Below are 22,129 nucleotides of genomic sequence, written 5' to 3'. Positions count from 1 at the left end.
TTTTGAAACCCCGTGATATTCCATTATGATCTCCCCTCACCTCCTACACGCAGCTGAGGGGGGGAAGAGCTTGAACGACAGTGTTACCGGTCACGATATAGGGTTCCCCGGTGGAGAGCATCTCCACCGATAGCCCCCAAACGTCTCCCTAACGGACTATGTGGATTCAAACGAAAAAACTGCTCCCACCGGCGATAGCCCTCTGTCAGCGCTTTTAGTGAGGCTGTCGGTTAAGAAGAAAGAATAGCTTACACTGAAGAAAATTGCTCCCACTCACCATAGCCGTCCATCTGTCAGCGCGCTCGTGCCAAACGGATCACGGATGATGTTGGTGGACATGCTCTTTGTTCTGGTGTAGGCTGATATGTTTACCCGAAAAGAAAGATACAAGAGCATGTACACAATGAAGTACATAAACGTAAACAAAACACGATGCATTGTCTGCACTCTGACACGTATGAACATAATCATCCTCGTAAGTATACGTACTATACCTAATATATACCTAAGCAGGAGACATGTAGGTGCAAAGCAACAACGTACGCCGCATTTTGCCGCTCTCCGAAATGGTCCCGACAGACCGGGACACAGGCCTAGCAAATTAAACTTCACTTGGTCGCGTGTGAATGCATGCTGATGTCGCCGGCGGCGTGCGGCAGAGCGGGCAGCTCGGTCGCTCCCGAAGCCACTGGTCAACGCACGCCCGGTGGAACGCGTGCGCGCACCCTGGAAGCCGCCGGAGCTCGTCGCCGTCCGCGTACTCCGCCAGGCACACTGCGCACGTCGTTTCGTCGTCCGCCGCCGCCTCCTCCTTGGTCCGCTCATCAGCCGGCGCCGCCGCTTGATGCCGGGTCGACGAGGAGTACAACTCCGTCGGGAACGCGGCCAGGGCGGCCTCCTCGAGCCCGGTGGAGGCAGCGGCGACGCACGGCCGGCGGCGCCGACCGAGCTCCACGTCGTCCACGGCTCTCCGCTGCGAAGACGAGGCACGCACTGCCCGGCGGCGGTGGTTGGAGCAGAAGAAGGTAACGAGGGAGAGCACGACGAGCGCGGCCATGGAAGCGCCGATCAGCACGCTGTCCCTGGACATGGTCGCAGCTAGCACCGTCACTGCAAAGCAACGACGACAATCCCCTTATATACGCACACCTGGTCCGTGCGGCCACCTCACGGTCATATGAAACCTCCACCGTCGATCGTCCCTGGTGCATCGTCGTTACACAAATTGGATACTGCCAACAAATTAGTCCCAAATGGGGTACTATCTTATTACTGGCTAGGATTAACGCGGTTGTTAATGACGACCAAAGCATCGCGTCTTAGGTTTACCGTTTCTTGTCAAATTCCTTGCTTGTTGCGTGAAAGAATTCTCTTCCGATAATTTATATGATTGTGTCTAGGGCTCATTCTACTAAGAACTAACTTAGTTCTGACTCATGTTATCCCGTGTGTTGGGTTGGGATTTAATTCGTTTTTATAGTTGTTGTTTTATGGGCCGAATTATCGCGGTGTTGTGGGCGTGCATGCACCAAATCAGTCGCGTGTTTGAATCGTTGTTGCATGAGCAAATCGATGTGACCAAATGATGCCTCCGCAAGTTCCGATTTGGAGCTAATTTGCCAGAGAGCATTTACTCAGTGACCAACCGCGAGCAAGTTGTGACCCGGAAACCCATCGATGGGCTCCTACACGAGCAACTTTGGTCTGGTATGGAGGTACGGTGACTACTAACCATGCATGTATGTAAAAGAAGAGATGATTCTATAAAAAAAACTATACATGTAAATGAAGAGATGATGATGATGATGATGATGATGATGATGATGATGATGATGATGATGATGATGATGGTGGTGGTGGTGGTGGTGGTGGTGGTGGTGGTAGTGATGTAGGGACACTAGCCGGAGCTGACCCCATTTGCAACTACGAGTAACTGGACAACCCCACATGTAACTAGCTAATAAATGTTAGTTGCGACTTCACTTGCCACTAGGATAAAGAGAAATTTGGGTTTAGTTAGATTTTAGAGTATTTCTCTCTCAATTGTAAATCCACTTTCAACTGGGCAACAAACCCACTTATGACCACACTTGTAAGTGGGGCAAAAATATGAATACGTGTTTGGCATGGATTCGAAACATTTCTTCTCAGTTACAAATCCACTTGCAACTGGAGAAATGTCTGTTGTAACTCGAACAAAAAAAGGAAATTCGAGCTTACCACGGATTCTGAAGAATTTCTCGCTCAGTTGTAAGTCCATTGCAACTGGCCAACAAAGGTTATTTACAATCCCACTTACAACTTGCAAACAGAGAAATTTAGCGTGGATTTCTGAGCATTTCTCTCTTGGTTACAACTTCACTTGTAATTGGACAATAAAAAGTCAGTTGCGACCTCACTTGCAACTGGGACGAAGAAAAATTCAAGATTAGCAAGGATTACTGAGCATTTCTCTCTCAATTGCAACTTCACTTGCAACTAGGCAACAAACGTAGTTACGACCCCACTTGCAACTAGGACAAAAATAGAAATTCGAGGTTAGCACAAATTTGGGAGCATCTCTCTCTCTCAGTTGAACCTCCACTTACTACTGGCCAATAAAATGTAAGTTCAACTCCACTTGCAACTGGACAATAAAGGTCAGTTACGACCCCACTTGCAACTGGGACAAAGAGAAATTCGAGGTTAACACAGATTTTGGAGCATTTCTCTCTTATTTACAATTCCACCTGCCACTCAGTTGCGATCCTACTTGCAACTTGGACAAAAATAAAATTTAGGTCTGCATGGATTTTAGAGCATTTCTCTCTCAAGCTGAAGGTCCACTTGCGACTTCCCAACAAAGGTAATTGTGAACCAACCCACTGCCTGGACGCCATACCGCTAACGCACAACCCCGGTACGCCTGCGGTAACAGGCTATTGCTGCCACACCTAGCTGATGCGCCAGGTGTAGCCAAATTTGGTCCGACATCGGTAGTGTTTTCCCTACAAGTGGATCGTCTATTCGAGAAGCAAGAATATTGCATCCGAGAAGCACATCTCGTTTAGTTAGGGACAAACATATTGTGTCCGAGAAACACATCTCGTCTACTCGGGAGAACAAGATAATACATCAGAATAACACATCTCGTTTACGTAGAGAACAAGAATAGTGCGTACAGAAAAAACAGATATTGCCTATTCAAGGAACAAAATAATAAGTCCTCAAGTTAAAGAAAACTAGTTTAAATAAATAAAATTTACATTTACGTAACAAAATTGTTAGAGAAGGAAAAAAATGAGTGAAAAAATATACATAGAAGGAAAGGAAATAATGAGAAACCAAAAAAACGGACTAAAACCTATCTAGAAGCAACCCACACCTACAAACGAGAAAGAAACATTGGGTCAAAAAAAAAATGCAACATTGAACCGAAAAAACATCAGGACCACAAATGGAAGATAGGTAAAGGAAGCCGGTGCACATTACTAAACAAAATCAAAGCATCAGCGTAGTGTTGCCACAATAAAACTTTTGCAAAACTAAGCTTACATGGAAATAAACATAAATTTGTGAAAGACCTCATAGTGTCAGCAATGAAGCTTATCGCACTGCACATAAGGCCCCTAAATATGCATCTATAATGGGTTGTCACAATAAGAAAAGGGAAACAATTTAATGTATCATCTACAAACCTCAATCATGCATGAAAATGGAATCAATCTCCAGACGTTTGCATGTGACAACACACATTCATCGTATTCATATTTCAGATTGAAGTAGATATTGTTCTTATCTCCTAAATTTTTGAAAAAATAAGTATTACATTTGTATTTCATCTTCTTCGGAGAATCTCACTGAAGTCATGTATAATTGAAGACTTGAGGACTACATTACAATATTAACTTGGTAATCAATCAAAAAATGATGAAGTACTCCCTAAAAATTAATAGATAAATAGATGAGTAAGAATACTAGCATGTAGACATCTTAAATTGTTTGCACACTACTAATCAAAATAGGATTGATGATGGGGAATTTTTTTATTTGTATGCATGACTTTCAAAATAATTATAAATGTGTACATGATTAACTAGAACAGCAGGGGCGAACCCATATAGAGCTTCCCCCACTCAAATTCTGCAAAACCTTTTGAATTTTGTAGAAAAATATTTACAATTTTTTAATCAACAAGGGCATATTATTTATTGCCCTACTGAATATTTTCTGTGTTTGCCCCTGCAGAGCAGAGTACTCCAAGGGGATATTATTTAATTTATGTATATGATTAATCAAAAAAGTTTTTTTTGGGATAACTGCAACATCATAATCAACGACAATGCATTTTTACATCAATCTCAAGAGCAACAAGCCTGATACATAATCATACTGAACATGTAATGCCAAAAAATCCAGCAAAAACAAGTCCATTTGCTGTAAAGAAATTTATTTTTAGGAGCATAGAGACCAAGTTCACTTGTACTACACGGTACTGGTTCCGCATGCACGTGTCCTATTACAAGTGGAAACATCCAGCAACTAAGCACCATATGACCAACTACGAAAAACTTATCTCCAAAGGTCCTTATAATGTGTCAATGTCTAGTTTTAACTTGTAGGTTATGGTAGGTGTAGTCTTTTACTATGATGTCATCATTACCTATACTAGATGATGCCCCCCCCCCCCCCCCCCCCAGCGGGATTCTTTCACATGATGGTAAAGCAAAAGATGAAAAGTCTATTAAGTTGAATACTTGACAAATTATGTGATCGTACACAACAACACAATTTTGATGAGTCTAAGGTATCATCATTAATATATTGTAAACAACTAAAGATAATATATCAGATGACCTACATTCATAAGAATAAATTCTCATGCACAACATATGAAGAGGGTGATGAAAAAAATAAGTAATCACACAAACGTTTTCCGTACATTGGACTCTTCGTATGCATCGTCATCATCTTTGTAGCACGTCGTCCTGAGAAAACAAAAGTCACTATGCTTAATATATACCAACTAATTTTATAATAATCCAATAAGACTTGTGTAGAAATCAAATGTAGATCCTTACAAAGCGAAATTCAACTTGGTCCTGGTTGGTGAAGGAAAATATTTTACATCTCAAAATGAAAAGATAGGATCAACTACATAGTGGTGTAGAGTAAACCTGAAATAAATTGGAAACCACTCTGTTGAAGCTCTGAAAAATAAGAAAAATATCTATGAGAAAAGATGGAAAACGACATGGTCATCAACATCAAAATTAAAAGCTGAGTAGCAGTGACATGGTAAGCTTGGTTCACAACAATAAATATATTAAGATGAAGGGGGTGATAAAACACCAACTCATATCATCCAAACAACCAAATGCCTTCCCAAGCCGCCCAATAGCAGGTGAGAAGCACATCCAGTCAAGTAGACTCTCAGTGCACGCCAACACACACGCCACAGAAATCGCTACCGCCGTCTTCCTCGCACCCATCTTCAAGAGGGATCACCGCATTGATCTTGCCAAACCTGTTGTCGATGTCACCATGACGCCAGACAGCTCCACCATCCTGCACGCGTCCAGCAGTCCGCACCCGTCTTTGATACCCTGCAGCTCCACGCCGCAGAGAATTATCAACGTCAACGTGGTAGATGAACACCACTCCACCAAAGATCCACCTCCATCTAGCCGATGCTCCAAAAATGATGCCCCAAGAGGTAGAACGACGTAGGAAGCACCGTCATCATCCGATCCGGGAGACCCGGATCTAGGTTTCCTCCCGGAGCAGCACGAGTGAGTATCCGCAAACTGCGACGACCCAGCCGCTAGTCCCCAACTCGGCAAGAGCCAGCGGAGAGGCCAGCAAAGATGATGCCTTCGCAAGGGAACGACGCCAATAGCCACCGCCATCATCCGCCAAGAGCGATGTGAAGGTCATGACGATCCATGGTGCCGTCCCTCATACTCCTATCTCATCCTTCTCGCTTTCCCATTCAACACAATACCATCTGTCTTTTTTTCTAAATGGACTGCAATACCATGTTCTACGGAAGCAGCCTAGGTTCGTGTCCGAAGGTGGAGTTCCTAAGGCACCGCGTCCGGGGACATACCAGGTGTTGTTCAATACAGCGGTTGAATGAGATGGCGCGAGACGGTGGCTTTGGCGGAACACGGTGGGGTGCACTGGAGGTGTGTCCGAATCCTACCCGTGGGCGTTCACTTGCACGAGATGCATGATCTTACACATTATTGATAACCTCCAGGTGCAGGGGATCACTGCACTGCAATACGTTAAGTATTTGAGTGTCAAACACACGAAAATCTGAAGGTAAACTATCATTCTCTAAAGCCCTATAATCTACTTATATAGCCTTCTATGAAAATCTAGGATCTGTAATGTGTGTGAAGAGGTTTCTACTATAAAACTATAACCGCTGAAAATAAAATGCAAGAAGTAAAATTAACGCAAGAAAATTAAAATGTAGTAAAGTGAGGAGAAATGGAGTAACTCAAGGGAGTAAGTGTTTCGGTAAATTGCTATTTCATTTGTGTGGTTGTCAGAATCGGTATAATCTTTTTAGTGTTTCTTCTAGATAGCATAATTTTAAAAACCGGACCGGTGATCGAACCGGTGAGGCCATCGGTTCTGATTTTTATCGGTCGGACCACTGGTTCACTAGTTCAATGTCTAGTTTTCTAAAAGATAAAGTAATATATTTTATTTATAAATGTTGCATGAAATAAATAATTATGTATGAAAAATATCGCATACTTACAATTTGTCATAGTAATTCACATAATGACATAAACAGAACAGTCAACAGCTGGTAGCCGAATATGCATTTTACCAACTAGTTAAAGCTGATATTAATTCGATGTAGAGAATAAAGCAAAGTACATACACACTTATCGTTGGCAAGTTGTCAAGAAGCTACAAGCTAGCAACAGCCATATATGCACCCAAGTGATATTGTGTATGCATCAAGCAGCATTCAAATAAGATCAAGCAGTTGGAGTCCACGTTTACAAAACGAGCGTATCTATACTCCAAACATAAATCAACAAGAGCTTAGCTGGTCTATCCATCTTCTAAGAAGCTGAGTACGAAGCCTAGTGGCTGCAATTAAATTTTTACAACGTCATATCAGTTGAGCCGGTCAAATCGGAAAGGTGGTTTATTCTGGGTCAGCAACGCAAGCGGTCTAGTGCGCTTAAGAAACCGATAAAGGCTCTGGTTCCGGGATTTTTTTCGGTTGAACCGCGTATCTTCTACATTTTTTAAAACTAGAGGAACCATATATATGTGTAGCTATATAAGCAAATACACCCGAGTGATTGATCTCAAGGTCAGTTAAGAGCAAACAAAGGAATTATTAAAAGAAATTGTTTAGAAAATTCCCGAAAACTATATAAAACATGGAAATGACATTATATAAGATGCAAATATGTGTTAATATGTATCAATAAGCTACAAAGTTTATGCATGCATTTTACATACATCAACATCCCCAAGCTTAATATATGCTCGTCCCCAAGCATAGAGGTGATAAAACTAATATGGACTTTAGAGTTTATTGCATTGCTTCTATATCATTATTATGCTAGGTCTCACAAGGTTCAACCATTAAAAAATAACATTGAGAAAATGAGCTATAAAATGATAAAGGCTCTGGTTCAGCAACGCAAGCGGTCTAGTGCGCTTAAGAAACCGATAAAGGCTCTGGTTCCGGGATTTTTTTCGGTTGAACCGCGTATCTTCTACATTTTTTTAAAACTAGAGGAACCATATATATGTGTAGCTATATAAGCAAATACACCCGAGTGATTGATCTCAAGGTCAGTTAAGAGCAAACAAAGGAATTATTAAAAGAAATTGTTTAGAAAATTCCCGAAAACTATATAAAACATGGAAATGACAGTATATAAGATGCAAATATGTGTTAATATGTATCAATAAGCTACAAAGTTCATGCATGCATTTTACATACATCAACATCCCCAAGCTTAATATATGCTCGTCCCCAAGCATAGAGGTGATAAAACTAATATGGACTTTAGAGTTTATTGCATTGCTTTTATATCATTATTATGCTAGGTCTCACAATGTTCAACCATTAAAAAATAACATTGAGAAAATGAGCTATAAAATGATATCTCTCACATTCTACGAAGCATTCTTAATAATAAGTGGCATTGTGAGCAAGTAAATGATAACCATTATAGACCATAAAGCACTGATACGTTGCAAACGTATCTATAATTTTTTATGCTCCATGCTTGTTTTACACCAATTGCTATATGTTTTGTTTACACTTCGTGGCATTTTTATGCATTTTCTGGAACTAACCTATTAATAAGATTCCACAGTATCAGTTCATGTGTTCTGCTGTTTTTGTATTTTAGAAAAGTTATTCTAGAAATATTCTCAGAATTGGATGAAACAAAAGCTGAAGTTCCTATTTTTCTGTCACGAAGACCGAGTCCAAAGGAGAGACGGAGAAGAGCCGGGAGGCGGCCGCAGCATGCCTAGGCGCAGCCCCCCTTCGGTCGCGCCTAGGGCTGGTGTGCCCCCCCCCCCCCCCCGGGCGTCCACCGACCTCACCCTTTCGCCTATAAATTGACATCCTCGGGAAAACCCTAGATACCCGAGCCTTCATCCACGAAAAGTTTCGTCGCCGCCGCTATCGTCAACCCTAGTTCGGGAGGGTTCTGAATCTCTTCCCGGCACACTGCTGCAGAGGGAGATCATCACCGCAGGCCTCTTCATCATCATGCCCGCCTCCAAAGTGATGTGTGAGTAGTTCATCTCTGGACTACGGATCCATAGCAGTAGCTAGATAGTTGTCTTCTCCTCTTTACGCCTCATCTTTAGATCTTGTGAGTTGCCTAACATGATCAAGATCATCTTTATGTAATGCTACATGTTGTGTTTGCTGGGATCCGATGAATATTGAATACGATGGTTGAGTTGATTATGATCTGTTATATATGTTATTTGTGATCTTGCATCCTCTCCGTTGCTAGTAGCTAGATGCAGTGGTCAAGTATGTGCTTGTGACTCTAAGAGGGAGTATTTATGCTCGATAGTGGGTTCATGCCTCTAGTAATCTGGGAAAGTGATAATAACTTATAAGGTTGTAGATGTGTTGTTTCTACTAGGGAAAAACAACAATGCTTTATCCAAGGATAATTCTATTGTTTACTTTACACACTTTACTTAATGCAATAATATATTGCTTGCAATTAATACCCAAAGTTGTTCGGATGATATCCTGAGGGTGGATTATTAGTCATAGATGCAGTTGGATTACGGTCTATGAATCTTGTTGTAATGCCCAAATTAATCTCATAGTAACCATCTTGTCATGTATGGTCTTTATTATGTCAATTGCCCAGCTGTAATTTGTTTACCCAGCATGTTATTTATCTTTATGGAGAGACACCTCTAGTTAACTGTGGACCCCGGTCCTTTCTTTTACACTGATAAAACCATCTACTGCAAATACATGTTCATTTCTGCAAGGTTCTCTTTATTTTACTGCAAACAAACATCTCTTTTCACACTATACGTCTAATCTTTTGTTTTCAGCAAAACCAATGAGATTGACAATCTCACTGTAAGTTGGGGCAAAGTAGTTTGGTTGTGTTGTGTGCAGGTTCCACGTTGTTGCTGACACCGGTAGTGCGCACTGCCAAAGTCAGCCAGCAACAACCTTCAGAAGTGATTTCTTTCTCCTACTGATTGATTAAACCTTGGTTTCTTACTGAGGGAAAACTTGCTGTTGTGCTTATCATACCTTTATCTTGGGGTTTCCCAACTGCACTACATCAAGCACGCTTGGAAGAACCTATAGAATTTTCTTTGGAAAACTCTTATCTTTTCTTTGGATACTTTTAATTCCTTTGACTCTTAAATAAAATAAATTAAGTAGGAAATACATGTGTTAGTCCTCCAATAAAAGATGAATAAGACAATAAAGTAAAGTTTTTAGATATGTATTTCATGTCAATGGTAATCATAAGGATGTGGCTCCACGCATCTCTTTCTTACTTTGTTTTAGAGCACTTATGGTTCATATGTTTGAACTCTTATAAGTAAGATGTCCCATGCCCTTTAGCGCTTTACAATCACACCTCATACTACTTAAATTTAGATTACCATAGACCTTCTCAATATGCATATTTTTTAACCAAGTATCGCAAAGGGGTAGCTCCGCGCCTCCTATACAAAGAACCCAAGGAGATTTTACAATCTCTCTAAAAGCCCTATATACCGGGAAGACACGACATCACACAAATGAGCATCCTCTACTAAAAACCTCTCTCTTACTTTTTTCTCCCTTTCTTTTTTTCTTTCTTTTCTCTCTTTTTTCTCTCTATCTATCTTTTTCTTTTTCCTCTATCCTTTTCTCTCTTCCTATTGAGGATGCCCATGCTGAAAACTTACACCATGTTTATGCATGGGTTTGGTTAGCGGTCAAGTGCTCTTCTCTACCGCATATGCATACTCCAGTCTTTTGCATGATAACCCCCTTTATTTCGCCTGAGTTGGAAATCCAGTAACCAACAATTTAAACATGATAAACAACTCAATATAAGTGCAATGTTAGAAGTGTTCCCCATGTAAGAGCATGGTTACGACATGGCAACCTACTCATAATCTGTCAAACACATAACTTCGCATAGTGGTGTTTTTCCTTCCATACCTTACTTACTCATGAGCTTAAAACTACGCAAAAAGGGTATTTTGAAATAATTGGCGACATAACACACATACTATATTGGAATAGCAAGTACTATATAGGTAGATATGGTGGGTGTTTGGTTTGAGTTGTTTTTGGATACAAGTCTGTAGCTTGTGTGAGAATTCTTTTTTTTGCTAGCAAAAAGATCTAAGAGCATGCAATAGGTTCACAGTGATATTCATCTACCATCATCAATGACACTTAATATTAAACATATTTGCATACTAGTAAGAAGTACCACTAAATAAGGACCTAGCAAATTATCACTCAGTAAGGCATTTGGAATTAGTAATACCATGCATAACTTGACTTTCAGCTTTTGTTTTCATCCCCTTTTTCTTTCCATAGCATCTAACTTATTTTCATTGTGGTATTTAAGGATGGTTCATTTCAGTAGCTCTTTCATATACATGCACAATATTTATTATGATGATCTATTTATTTTAAAGCAAAACTAGACATAACAAAAATAAAAGAGGCTCCAAGTTTTTGTGATAACTCTATGTTGCTCGAAAAACAAAGTTTAGGGATGTGCAAACCACGAGTATACGATAAATCTAGTGGGGTGCCTTGGGCATCCCCAAGCATGTGGTCTTCACCATTCTTGGATAGCTCTTGGTGTGGTAATCCTCTATTCCCTGTGAAAAACTTCAAACACAAAATTTTCTCTCATTTCTCTTCTATGGGGTGACATTAGTGATAGTAAAATATCATGCTTGGTGCCATATTCTTCAAAGATAAAATTATTCCTTCATGAACCAGAGAGCATATAATGTCCTACTCATTTCTAGTATATCAAAATATTAAATAAAAATCATTTTGAAACCTAAAATAATGATTTAAACATTAGGGGGCAGAATCTATCAAGATTTTCAACGGCGGCAAAACTTAATTTTTTCGACTACCTAGACATGTCAGGAATTTTAGCAAATTTTTATGCATATAGAGGGTAAAAAGTTCAACTTAAGTGAATTTAATTAAGTGGAGTTTTCAAGATTTTAGGAGTTGCCAAAAAAATCAAAAAATCATGCACTAAAAAGTAAACGCAGAAATCAACAACTCATATTTTGTTTCACAACTTTAAACAATCAAGTAGCTAAAATTTGGTACTTTATTTAGAAAATTCAAACTTAATCTAAAAAACATATTATAACAGAGAGTAATTTCCTAAACTAAAAATGCAACTAAGATCATTGTTTCCACAACCAATACAAACGAGAATATGAAGGTAAAACTAAAACATGAGTTTGAGATGATATTACTTGAAGTACCTGAAAGAAGAGAGGGATGCACGAACATCCTCAAGCTTTTGGTTTTTCTAGTTTTTGTCCTCTTCTCCTTTCTCATCATATCATGGCTCACATCTCAAACAAAGAAATATTCTCATCTTCATGATCCTCCAAATTCTAAAAATGGTTAGTTCTCAAAATAAATGATATGATCATTTCTACCAATATTGAAACTATGGTACTTGTTGGAAAACCGTTTTATTCAAAAAGAAAACATATATATAGAAAGGAAACACTCTTTTTATTGTTTTACTGTAGGAAGAGTTTTAATGATATAGAAAGAAAACACACTTTTTTATTTCAAGAATGTTCAAATTTAGGAAAGTTATGATGTCAGAAAAGTTTAAATTTTAAATTTTTTAAATTTTTAAGTTTATTCTAGTTGAAAATATCTATATTTTTAAATTTCTCTATTTTTTGACATATTCCAAATATAAAAAAGTAGACACAAAACCAACATTTTTTGTGAAAAAACCGAAAAGAGCTTACAATCGAATAAGTCACGTACCAGAAAAATCAAATCAGCGAAGAAATGAAACGGCTGGCCCATCTGGCACCCGCTTCAGGCGGCGTGTCCGCCCTGCACCGCAACAGGCGGTGTAGATGAGCTCCCATCTAGTGATGGGCAGGGAAACATGGCGAGCTGCTAGTGGTGGCATGGCTTTCCAACAACAGTATGCGGCGAACTGAGGGATGTACGGTGAGCAGTCACAGCTATCAAGCCTCGTACGCTGGTGAGCATGGGTGTGCAGCCGAGGCAGGCGACGAGTCGATTCACTAGCGCTGTAGAAGGCGGGGATCGCAGACAGTCGGCGCTTAAAGGTAGATAGGTAGGTGCGATGATGGGTTAACCATTGGTAAAATAGGACTGAACCTAAATAACCATAAACATTCTGAGGTTAACCACAATAACCATTAAGCTATTTTTAGGTTAGATTTACCTACCCAATGGATACATGGGAATCAAGTCCTATTTTTATAAAGAGGATGATAATTTTATTTTTATGAGAGAATAAATCTGTTATTTTAGGGTGCCCACTTGCACAGGTTGGTTACGGCCCACGTCGACAAGAAGGCGAGAGAGTCCAAGCAGTTCGTTCTCGCAAACCCTATACACCGACCAGGTCGGCGCGTACCGCGCGCCACCCCGCGCGCGGTACGGGCCGGCCCAGTTAGGTGCGGGCTGCCTCCTTTTTCGATTTTTCTTTTCTTTTTTGTTTCTTATTTTCTGTTTCTTTTTTCCTGTTTTCTGTTTTCTGTTTTCGTTTGTTCTGTTTCCTTTTTTTACTTTTCTTTTTCAGATTCAAAAATAGAAATATTTTTAAAAATTAAATTTAAAAATGTTCAAATATAAAAAACCGTTCAAAATCTGAAAACCGTTCAAATTTAAAAATCGTTCAAACATGAAAATTGTTCAAACATGAAAAATGTTCAAATTTAAAAACCGTTCAAATTTAAAAATCGTTCAAACTTAAAAATTGTTTAAACATGAAAAATATTCAAATTTAAAAACCGTTCAAACATGAAAAATGTTCAAATTTTGGAAAATATAATTTTTTGAAAAATATTCAAAATATAAAATCGTTCAAATTTTACAACTGTTGAATTCAAAAATGTTCATATTTTAAAAAAATCTTGAAAAATAATTTCATAAAAAATGTTAGATTTTGAAAAAGAAAAATATTAATAACAGAAAAAAAACAGAAGAAAGAGAAGAAGAAAAAAAGAAAAAAAACGTACCTGAGTTAATGGGCCGCGGCCCAAACTACCCGACCTGGTCGCTGGGGGTGTGCGGCACCCCGCACGCGCCGACCAGGTCGGCGTATAGCAGTTCCCGTCGGCGTATAGCAGTTCCCGTTCGTTCTCGCACCAGCCATCTCTTCTAGCTCGGACTAGCCCACGGGAGCAGCGACGATGGCGCACGCCCATGGCCGCCCACCGCCGCCGGAGTAGGGGGGGGGGGGGGGGGCAAGCCGACGGCCGGAGCAGCCTCCTCCTCGTCCTCCCCCACCGCCTCCAGCGTCAAGCTCGGCCCTAACGGCGCGGTTTTTGTCTCCTCCGGGATCCCCGACCTCGGCAGTAAGCATGCCCATATTCCTTCTCGTTCTCTTCAGTCATGATGCAAGATTTTGCAATCGAGCGGAAGTTGTGATAGAGCTTAGGCGCAATGATCATATGGAGTAAGACCATTTTCTCTAGTTTGAACTTTGAATCTTGCGACTTGGGTGTGAACTGTGAATTAGATTCCTTAACAAGTGCTACAGATTTATTTTTGCGCAATAACAAGTACTACTACAGATTACCTGCATACAGATGATTATGTATTTATGTATGCCATGAGAGATTATTCTTTAGGCCAGAAGAATACAAGGACTTTTTTTAGCTGAAAGGAAAATGTGCTGTCCTATCGGGTTGTCGATTTGTCGTGATTTGTCAGGTTTTGTTGCAGTGATTCTGGGTGGCGGTTTCGTCATCTGTTTGGTTGTGATGGTCATGGAGGACTCCGACGCGCCGCACCACCTCCTCCTTCTCCGGGCTTTTATTTCGCAGGGTGTCGTGCACAAGCAGCCCCTGCTCTTCGCAAAGCCTATGAAGGAGCCCCGCTCATTCCTTAGCGCGCTGCCTGCTCCGCTCATGTCCTCGAAGGAAGAATCATGTCAACGAGCGATAGAGGAGCAAGTGTTAGTGTATGTCTTGTGGACAAATGTGTTTTACAGTGTTCTTATTTCTGTAGCAGCGTTCTTCATTTTTGTATTGAGTTGGATATGTTATTGTGCAGGATGAGGGTTTGAGGATCGCTTGGCAGTACAGGAAATATTTTGGGGACGAGAGGACCTCTGGTGCTAAACACAGAGGTGGTACACTGATATATCTCTTTCCTTTGTTTGTGTCGGTTTTCACTGGATAATCTGCTACTTTTCAAACAAAGCAAATATTATATTGCTTCTGTAATTGCTTCCTGATGCTAATGGGTTGACAATGGGTTGACAGCTATCTTTTTATTGCCTATTATAGTTTGCTTGCATAAGCATCATTTCTGGAACTGATATAAGTTAAGCTATCATTATTGTATCACAAGATGTTTGCGAAAAGAGCTGACCCTGTTAGTATTGTTGCAGACAGCAAGCAGGAGTTCAGTAATGATTTTGATTTACGGAAGCGCTTGGAATGGCATTTACTTAATGCACAGCATATTCAATGTTTAAGTACTCAAGTTGTAGACACTCTCAGTGACCTCCAGAATCGTTGTTCCACTTTTTTATACAAGCATCCAAGGTGAGGCTAATTCTTGGATCTGTGGTTGAAAATTTTATTCTCAAGGAATACCATTCAAAGTTTGCAGTACCTTGTTATCGCATATTACTCTACGTCAAGGTGACATTAATTGTCTATAGATCCGCATGATGTTTATTTTTAAGTAACACAATTGTTGTTGTCTTAAACTGCATGCATCTTCCTTGTACTGCATGTTAACACTCTTGGATTTCCTGTATTCTGAAAAGATGGTGGAACTCTGAATGCTGGATGAATTGCTATATATTCTCTGTGTGCACCACAGTGTGGATATTTTGTAAAGGCAAGTATTTGATTGAAATGGTATATGGTTGGTTACTTGCTTATGCAGTGCCTTAAAAATTGGAGCCCATTTATGCCCTTTCACCCTTCTAAATTAATACTGATGTAGTTGATCATATTTGTACGCATTGCAGGACTTGGACATGGTCTCGTTTATAGATCACTGAAGGCTACGATGCGCGCTTCTAACATCGTTGCCGTCATGACATTTCCATACACAGTATCAAATTCCTTCTGCAAGAGATGGCAGCATCTGGCAGACACGCTGTTGTCGGAAAAGCAATTCCAGGCAAGCCTAACACTTACAAATCTTTCTCCCGATCGCAATTTCAAATCCCAATCATATGTAGCCTGACTGTTCATATACTTGGCCATTAGATGAGGACAAGGACTTGACGGAACTCCTCACAGGATATCAGGAGATGGTTGGTTTTCTGCATGTTCATAAGGGGGATCCCTTCATAAGGTGGCATAGACCAACAGGCAGGTACCCACGTTTTCGTAGCTACTATAAGCAAACTTTGTGCTCTCTTGTTTTGACGCCTTCTACACTGACGAACATGTTCCTGTGATATTAGAAGCATCCACATTTTCTCTGAAGCTGCGAAAGAGGAGGTCGCTGGTGCTTGAACGGTTGAATGAGGCCACGTGGATGGCTCGAGCGGGCCTTCATCTGGTGCATCAGGCAGTTGCTCCTCGTCGGCGCAAGGCTCACAGCTTGATTTGTAGATTGGGTTGATGTCACTTAGGCAGCCGATGTGGTGAGTCCTTTTCTCATTTTTGTTGTTATCTGGTGCGAGTTGTGCAGCATCTTATATTAGTCCTTCTTTTCTCCCCTTTTTCTTGGGCCGGTCTTAATTTCTTTTCTCCTTTTTGTCGTTATCTCGTGCAACTTGTGGAGGATCATGCATTAGCCCTTTTTTCTCCTTCTTGCCTATGCAAATCTGTACTTTTGCAATATATACAAATCAGGAGCGTGCTCTACTGCCACCTTCCCGGCCCAGTCCCCAGTCCCACCCAAGACTGACGTACGCAACTCCACGCATATATTCATTAAACTTTCAGTCAGCTAAGAAAGAATCAGAGAACAATCGAGCTGTCATCATCATGTGGCGTGATGATCACATTTTTTAAGGAAGATGTCCCATCATTTAGCCGCCCTGTTGATTTATTATACAGTCTCCATCTGTCATGAGTCATCCCCTCATCAATCGTAAGTTATTAGCGCTTGATCAGTCACATAGCCAGCTATTGAAGTTCCACCCAGCGAGCGTTTGACCAGTCACTTAGCCAGCCACATATATATTCATAAGTGGACGTTTGGTACCCAAGAAATCACTGGCGGTTCCCAAGTCGATCCCAATGGAGATACCACCATGGGTGCCCTTCTTCGCCGTCGTGCTTGCAACAGTGCTCTTCCTGGCAACCATTCTCCGTCGTGGTGGCCACCGCGCATACAGGCTTCCTCCTGGACCTAAGCCATGGCCGATCATCGGCAACCTTAACCTCATGGGCGCGCTCCCGCACCGCTCCATCCATACGCTCTCCAACAAGTACGGCCCTCTCATGTACCTCCGATTCGGCTCGTTCCCTGTCGTGGTCGGCTCGTCGGCGGAGATGGCCAGGTTCTTCCTCAAGACCCACGACCAAGTGTTCATCGACCGGCCTAAGATGGCCGCTGGCAAGTACAACACGTACAACTATAGCGACATCACTTGGTCCCCGTACGGCGCCTACTGGCGCCAGGCACGCAAGATATGCCTCACCGAGCTTTTCAGTGCCAAGCGACTGGAGTCATACCAGTACATCCGCACCGAGGAGATGCGCGCGCTCCTACACGATCTGCATGAGGCCTCCGGGCGCGTCGTGGTGCTCAAGGAGTTCTTGTCCACCATGAGCCACAACGTGATCACCCGCATGGTGCTGGGCAAGAAGTATCTGCACACCAACGAAGGGGACTCCGGGACGACGCTGGAGCAGTGCAAGTGGATGATCGACGAGTGGTTCGTGCTCAACGGCGTGCTCAACATCGGCGACTCCATCCCGTGGCTCGGCTGGATGGACCTGCAGGGGTACATCAAGAGGATGAAGAAGCTGACTAAGATGTTCGATGGGTTCCTCGAACATGTCGTGGAAGAGCACGAAGAGCGACGCCGCCTCGAGGGGGATAGCTTCGTGGCAAAGGACATGGTCGACGTGCTGCTGGAGATAGCCAGCGACCCCAATCTCGAGGTACAGATCCACCGGGATGGGATCAAGGCATTCATTCAGGTACGTCTATTCAGTAATTAAAGGAGCTTTACAGATAAAACATTTCCGACCGTGTGGATGCTAAGTTCCGAACAATTAACTGCATACGAATAAAACTGCATCATGCAGGATCTCATCGCGGGCGGGACAGAAAGCTCGGCCATGGCGGTTGAGTGGGCAATGTCGGAGATGCTCAAGAAACCCGAGCTGTTCGCCAATGCCACGGCGGAGCTGGACCGCGTGGTGGGGCGAGGCCGCTGGGTGACTGAGGAGGACATCCCGAGTCTCCCCTACGTGGAGGCTATTGTCAAAGAGACTGTGCGGCTGCACCCGGCAGGGCCGATGCTAGCACCTCGCCTGTCCCGCAAGGATGCCTCCGTTGGTGGCTACGACATCCCTGTTGGCACGCGCGTTTTCGTTAGCGTGTGGGCCATCGGCCGCGACCCGGCGTTGTGGGATGCCCCGGAGGAATTCATGCCGGAGCGGTTCCTCGGCAGCAAGATCGATGTAAAGGGGCATGACTTCGAGTTGCTGCCTTTCGGGTCCGGACGGCGGATGTGCCCTGGGTACAGCCTCGGGCTCAAGGTTATCCAGGTGAGCCTGGCCAACCTGCTGCACGGCTTTGCTTGGAGGCTCCCCGACGGCATGGTGAAGGAGGAGATAAGCATGGAGGAGATATTCGGGATGACCACGCCGCGGAAGTTCCCGCTTGAAGCCGTCGTGGAGCCTAAGCTCGCCGCTCACCTCTACACCATGGCTTGATATGAGTCGATATTGAGATTAGAGGTAAAAGCTAGCCGTGACCCATGTTTAGCACATGCATCCTCTCGCATGCTCACGAGAGCTCCTAAACAGACTAGACTGCTGCATATGCAACTAATATTAATTTTTGGAAGAAAAAATGTCAAACTGTTTCTCACTTGTCGATTTAGAAGTAATTACTTCTCATTTTCAACCAACATTTATATATTTTTCGATAAGGAGTATATATTAATATCAAGAAGATACCAATTACACCCAGCCTCTGCAACAACGGAATACTCTGCTGTGTTTGGATGCAGAGAATTGAGCTTGGAATTGAATTAGCCTCAAGATTCCAATTCCAAGATGGAAATGAATTAGCTTCCAATTTGAATTCTACCGTTTGGGTGTGCTTGGAATTTGATGTTAGAATCAATTGGTGTTGCCCAATTCCAAATGCTGTTTGGATGTACAATCTGTGGAATCCATGGAATTTGATGATTTGTTGAGTTTGAACAATATAAATTTGTGTACATGTACACAAATACAATACATATATAATTGTTATCACCGGAATTTGACCAAGTCAGAGGTGGGCCGCGACCAAGATGGACTTGAAGATATATACGTGGAAGAAATATATGAATCGGCCTTGTGTACCAAGTTTGGGCTAAATTGCCCATGTATCTGTAACATTTTAGGATACGTGTCGTTTGGAGGTTAGAGTTTGGGCTCGTGCCCGGTTGGGATTGTTCCCACGTTAGAAAGTCCCCTGGACTATAAATATGTATCTAGGGTTTATGGAATAAACAACAACTCACGTTCAACCCAAAACAAACCAATCTCGGCGCATCGCCAACTCCTTCGTCTCGAGGGTTTCTACCAGGTAAGCGACATGCTGCCTAGATCGCATCTTGCGATCTAGGCAAGACAAGCCCCACGTTGTTCATGCGTTGCTCGTATCAAGCGTCTTTGATGGCGAGCAACGTAGTTATCATAGATGTGTTAGGGTTAGCATAGTTCTTCGTATAACATGCTTACGTAGTGCAACCCTTGCATGTCTAGCCGCCCTCACACCTATCTCAGGTGTGGGGGCGGCACCCCGCTTGATCTTTATTTAGTAGATCTGATCCGTTACGATTGCTCCTTGTTCTGCAAGGATTAGTTTAATATCTGCAATAGTTAGGCCTTACAAAGGGGGGGAGGATCCAGCGGCACGTAGGGTGGCGTTCGCAAGTCCTAAACAGGATGTTCCGAGGATCAACTTCATGTTGGTTTTTAGGCCTTGTTTAGGATCGGCTTACGATCACCGTGCGTGGCCGCGAGGCCCAACCTGGAGTAGGATGATCCGATTATGCGGTGAAAACCCTAAATCGTCGTAGATCTCATTAGCTTTATCTTGATCAAGCAGGATCACCATATATTCGTGCACCCCGTACGAATCATGGGTGGATCGGCTCTTTGAGCCGATTCACAGGATAACCTGAGAGCCGATCGAGGCTCGTATTTAATGTTTACGTGTATGCCATGCAGAAACTAAGCGAGGCATCCCCATCACCTTCCTGACCAGGTATAGGTCAGGTGGCACGCCCTTGCACTTCGCATCGGACGTGTGACCAGAAGAGCATTGCGGGCCGTCGCTCGGAGGGGTCTCAGCCAGCCGCAGCTCTAGGCTCTTCCCGGCTCTACCGTGTTGACAGTCGCTGCCCGCCGGTGGGTTTTGGCAGTCAACACATTCTGGCACGCCCGGTGGGACACATCTTCGACAACACCACATCGCCATCTACATCTGAGATGGCGGAAAGCACTCCGGTCAATTACGAGGACCTGGCTGGCGAGCTCAAGAAAAAGCATGACGAGATCAAGGCAGTCCTCGAAACCGAACTCATCGGCTCCTTGGAGAAGACCCGTTCGCACGGCATCAAGCTCAACGGAGACACGCGTCCGCTGCCTGGTGTCAACATGGTGGACCTTAGCCACCGCATAAGGAAGCCAGAGTTCTCCTTTGGTGTCAACATGGCGGGACTTGCAAGCCGCCATGACAAAGATAAGGCAGAAAGCAGCCACTCCCGTGGCGAGGATAAAGAGGAGGCCGTTCCACGCGACCGGCCCCAAGGCGACGATAGACGGTACCTAACCGAAGAGGAGGTGAAAAGCATATGGCATCAACGCCCACACTCCGTACATCTCCTCAACAAGTATGAGCAGCAATACGACCGACGTCAGCGCTACGACGAAGATGATAAAAGATGTCATCGGTCTAATGCAGAGGATAGGAGGTACCGTCGGCGGGACGGAGGCAACGACGGGTACGAACGCCACGCGAGAGGGAGGTCAAGGGAGCAAGACAATAGGGATAGGCATTGGAACTGTCCTTTCTTCAAACACTGCTGGGACTCAGGAATGAGCCGATTGCCGACGATCGAGAACTGCCCAGAATGCAAACAACTCATGAAGAAAGCGAACGAGGTTTCAATGTTCGAGCGTCTAGGACCTCTCCCACCTCGGAGCAAACGAGCTGAGTCATCTCAAGAAGAAGACTTTGAGGAGTCAGATGGAGAAGACGATAGGTATCACCGACCGAGGTGGTGCCCTGATGGGCTCAGCCATTCTCAAAAGCGTAGGGTGCAGCGGCTGCGAAGCTTGGAAGAAGCCGAGGCACAGCACCTGTACACGTTGAGGAAGGCACGGCCCGATCTGGCCGTGAAAATTCAACAAACATTGAAGACAGAGGTGCGCCCGCCAAAGAGAGTATGGCGCCCTAAACAGGCGAAAGACGGTGCACAGCATCACCGATGCCGATGCGTGCGTCGGCTGTTATAAACACAGTGACCAGGATCTCGTCAGAGATTTATGACCCAAGACGTAGTGAACCTTCCTCCAGCGAGTCACGTCGCCGGGATAAGAGACCAAGAAGTGGTAAACCCTCGTTGGGCAATGCAACGAAAAGAAAGGCCGATTTTAGCGATCGGCCAGTATTATCCCCAACATATGCCTTGCCTGTGTTCAACATTGACTTAGCAGGCGACGGGAAGCTGGGTTACGGGTTTACATCAGCTGACGAGCTAGAAGAGATTGAGGAAGTCAAGGGGGAGGTCAGGAAAATGTTGGACGCCGGGTACATCAGGCCACACAGGTACATTGAATGGATTTCCAATGTTGTACTTATGAAGAGAAAGGATGGCCGATGGCGCGTCGCTATAAACGACCAAGACCCTAGCAACGCTACTCCGAAGGGTGAATAGTCAGATTGACAACGGCAAGGAAGGCCGATTCCAAAGAATCGGCTAAAATTATTCTCACCACATGTGTTCACTGCTGTACTAATTAGCGTGATGGGTGGTACGACAGGCGTAAATTGGCCAAAAAAGCCGGTAATCACTCGAAAGATTCGGCTCGGGGGGGGGCATATACCTAGAGGAAGTCCAAGGCCACGGAGTATGTACCCAGAAAGAGCCGATTCATGAGATCAGTCAGGCTAATACTACAAACATGGTCTCCATAATCCCGACAGAGTAGCAGGTCCAAGACGTTGGACGCACGTGGCAAG

General features: G+C 43.3%; 2 protein-coding genes across 9 annotated transcripts; one reads left to right on the top strand and one right to left on the bottom strand.

The window, feature by feature from the left end:
- Positions 1-601: 601 nt before the first annotated feature.
- LOC127304479 (uncharacterized) lies at positions 602-1,090 on the bottom strand. The gene has a single exon (XM_051335153.2). The coding sequence runs from the start codon at positions 1,088-1,090 to the stop codon at positions 602-604; it is 489 nt and encodes a 162-aa protein (XP_051191113.1).
- A 12,867-nt stretch (positions 1,091-13,957) lies between these two features.
- On the top strand, positions 13,958-18,793 carry LOC127298545 (trimethyltridecatetraene synthase-like). Of its 8 annotated transcripts, none has more exons than XM_071819851.1 (8): positions 13,958-14,091; positions 14,450-14,699; positions 14,792-14,867; positions 15,132-15,288; positions 15,516-15,877; positions 15,967-16,075; positions 16,167-17,859; positions 17,968-18,793. In XM_071819851.1, exons 7-8 carry the CDS (start codon positions 16,951-16,953, stop codon positions 18,598-18,600), a joined length of 1,542 nt encoding a protein of 513 aa, XP_071675952.1. In that variant the 5' UTR covers positions 13,958-14,091; positions 14,450-14,699; positions 14,792-14,867; positions 15,132-15,288; positions 15,516-15,877; positions 15,967-16,075; positions 16,167-16,950; the 3' UTR covers positions 18,601-18,793. The 8 variants fall into 8 exon arrangements, with proteins under 8 accessions (XP_071675952.1, XP_071675953.1, XP_071675956.1 ...); XM_071819852.1 differs by having other exon boundaries at positions 13,972-14,192; XM_071819854.1 differs by having other exon boundaries at positions 13,973-14,091; positions 14,462-14,699.
- Positions 18,794-22,129: the final 3,336 nt, after the last annotated feature.

This window comes from Lolium perenne, chromosome 5 (assembly GCF_019359855.2).
Source record: "Lolium perenne isolate Kyuss_39 chromosome 5, Kyuss_2.0, whole genome shotgun sequence".
Lineage (NCBI taxonomy): Eukaryota > Viridiplantae > Streptophyta > Magnoliopsida > Poales > Poaceae > Lolium > Lolium perenne.
This window is presented reverse-complemented; position numbering and strand designations above follow the sequence as displayed.

Coding starts and splice junctions, on each gene's coding strand:
- LOC127304479 (XM_051335153.2), bottom strand. CDS start 1,090: ATGTCCAGGGACAGCGTGCTGATCGGCGCTTCCATGGCCGCGCTCGTC.
- LOC127298545 (XM_071819851.1), top strand. CDS start 16,951: ATGGAGATACCACCATGGGTGCCCTTCTTCGCCGTCGTGCTTGCAACA. Junction 17,860..17,967: donor GGATCAAGGCATTCATTCAG/GTACGTCTATTC, acceptor TGCATCATGCAG/GATCTCATCGCGGGCGGGAC.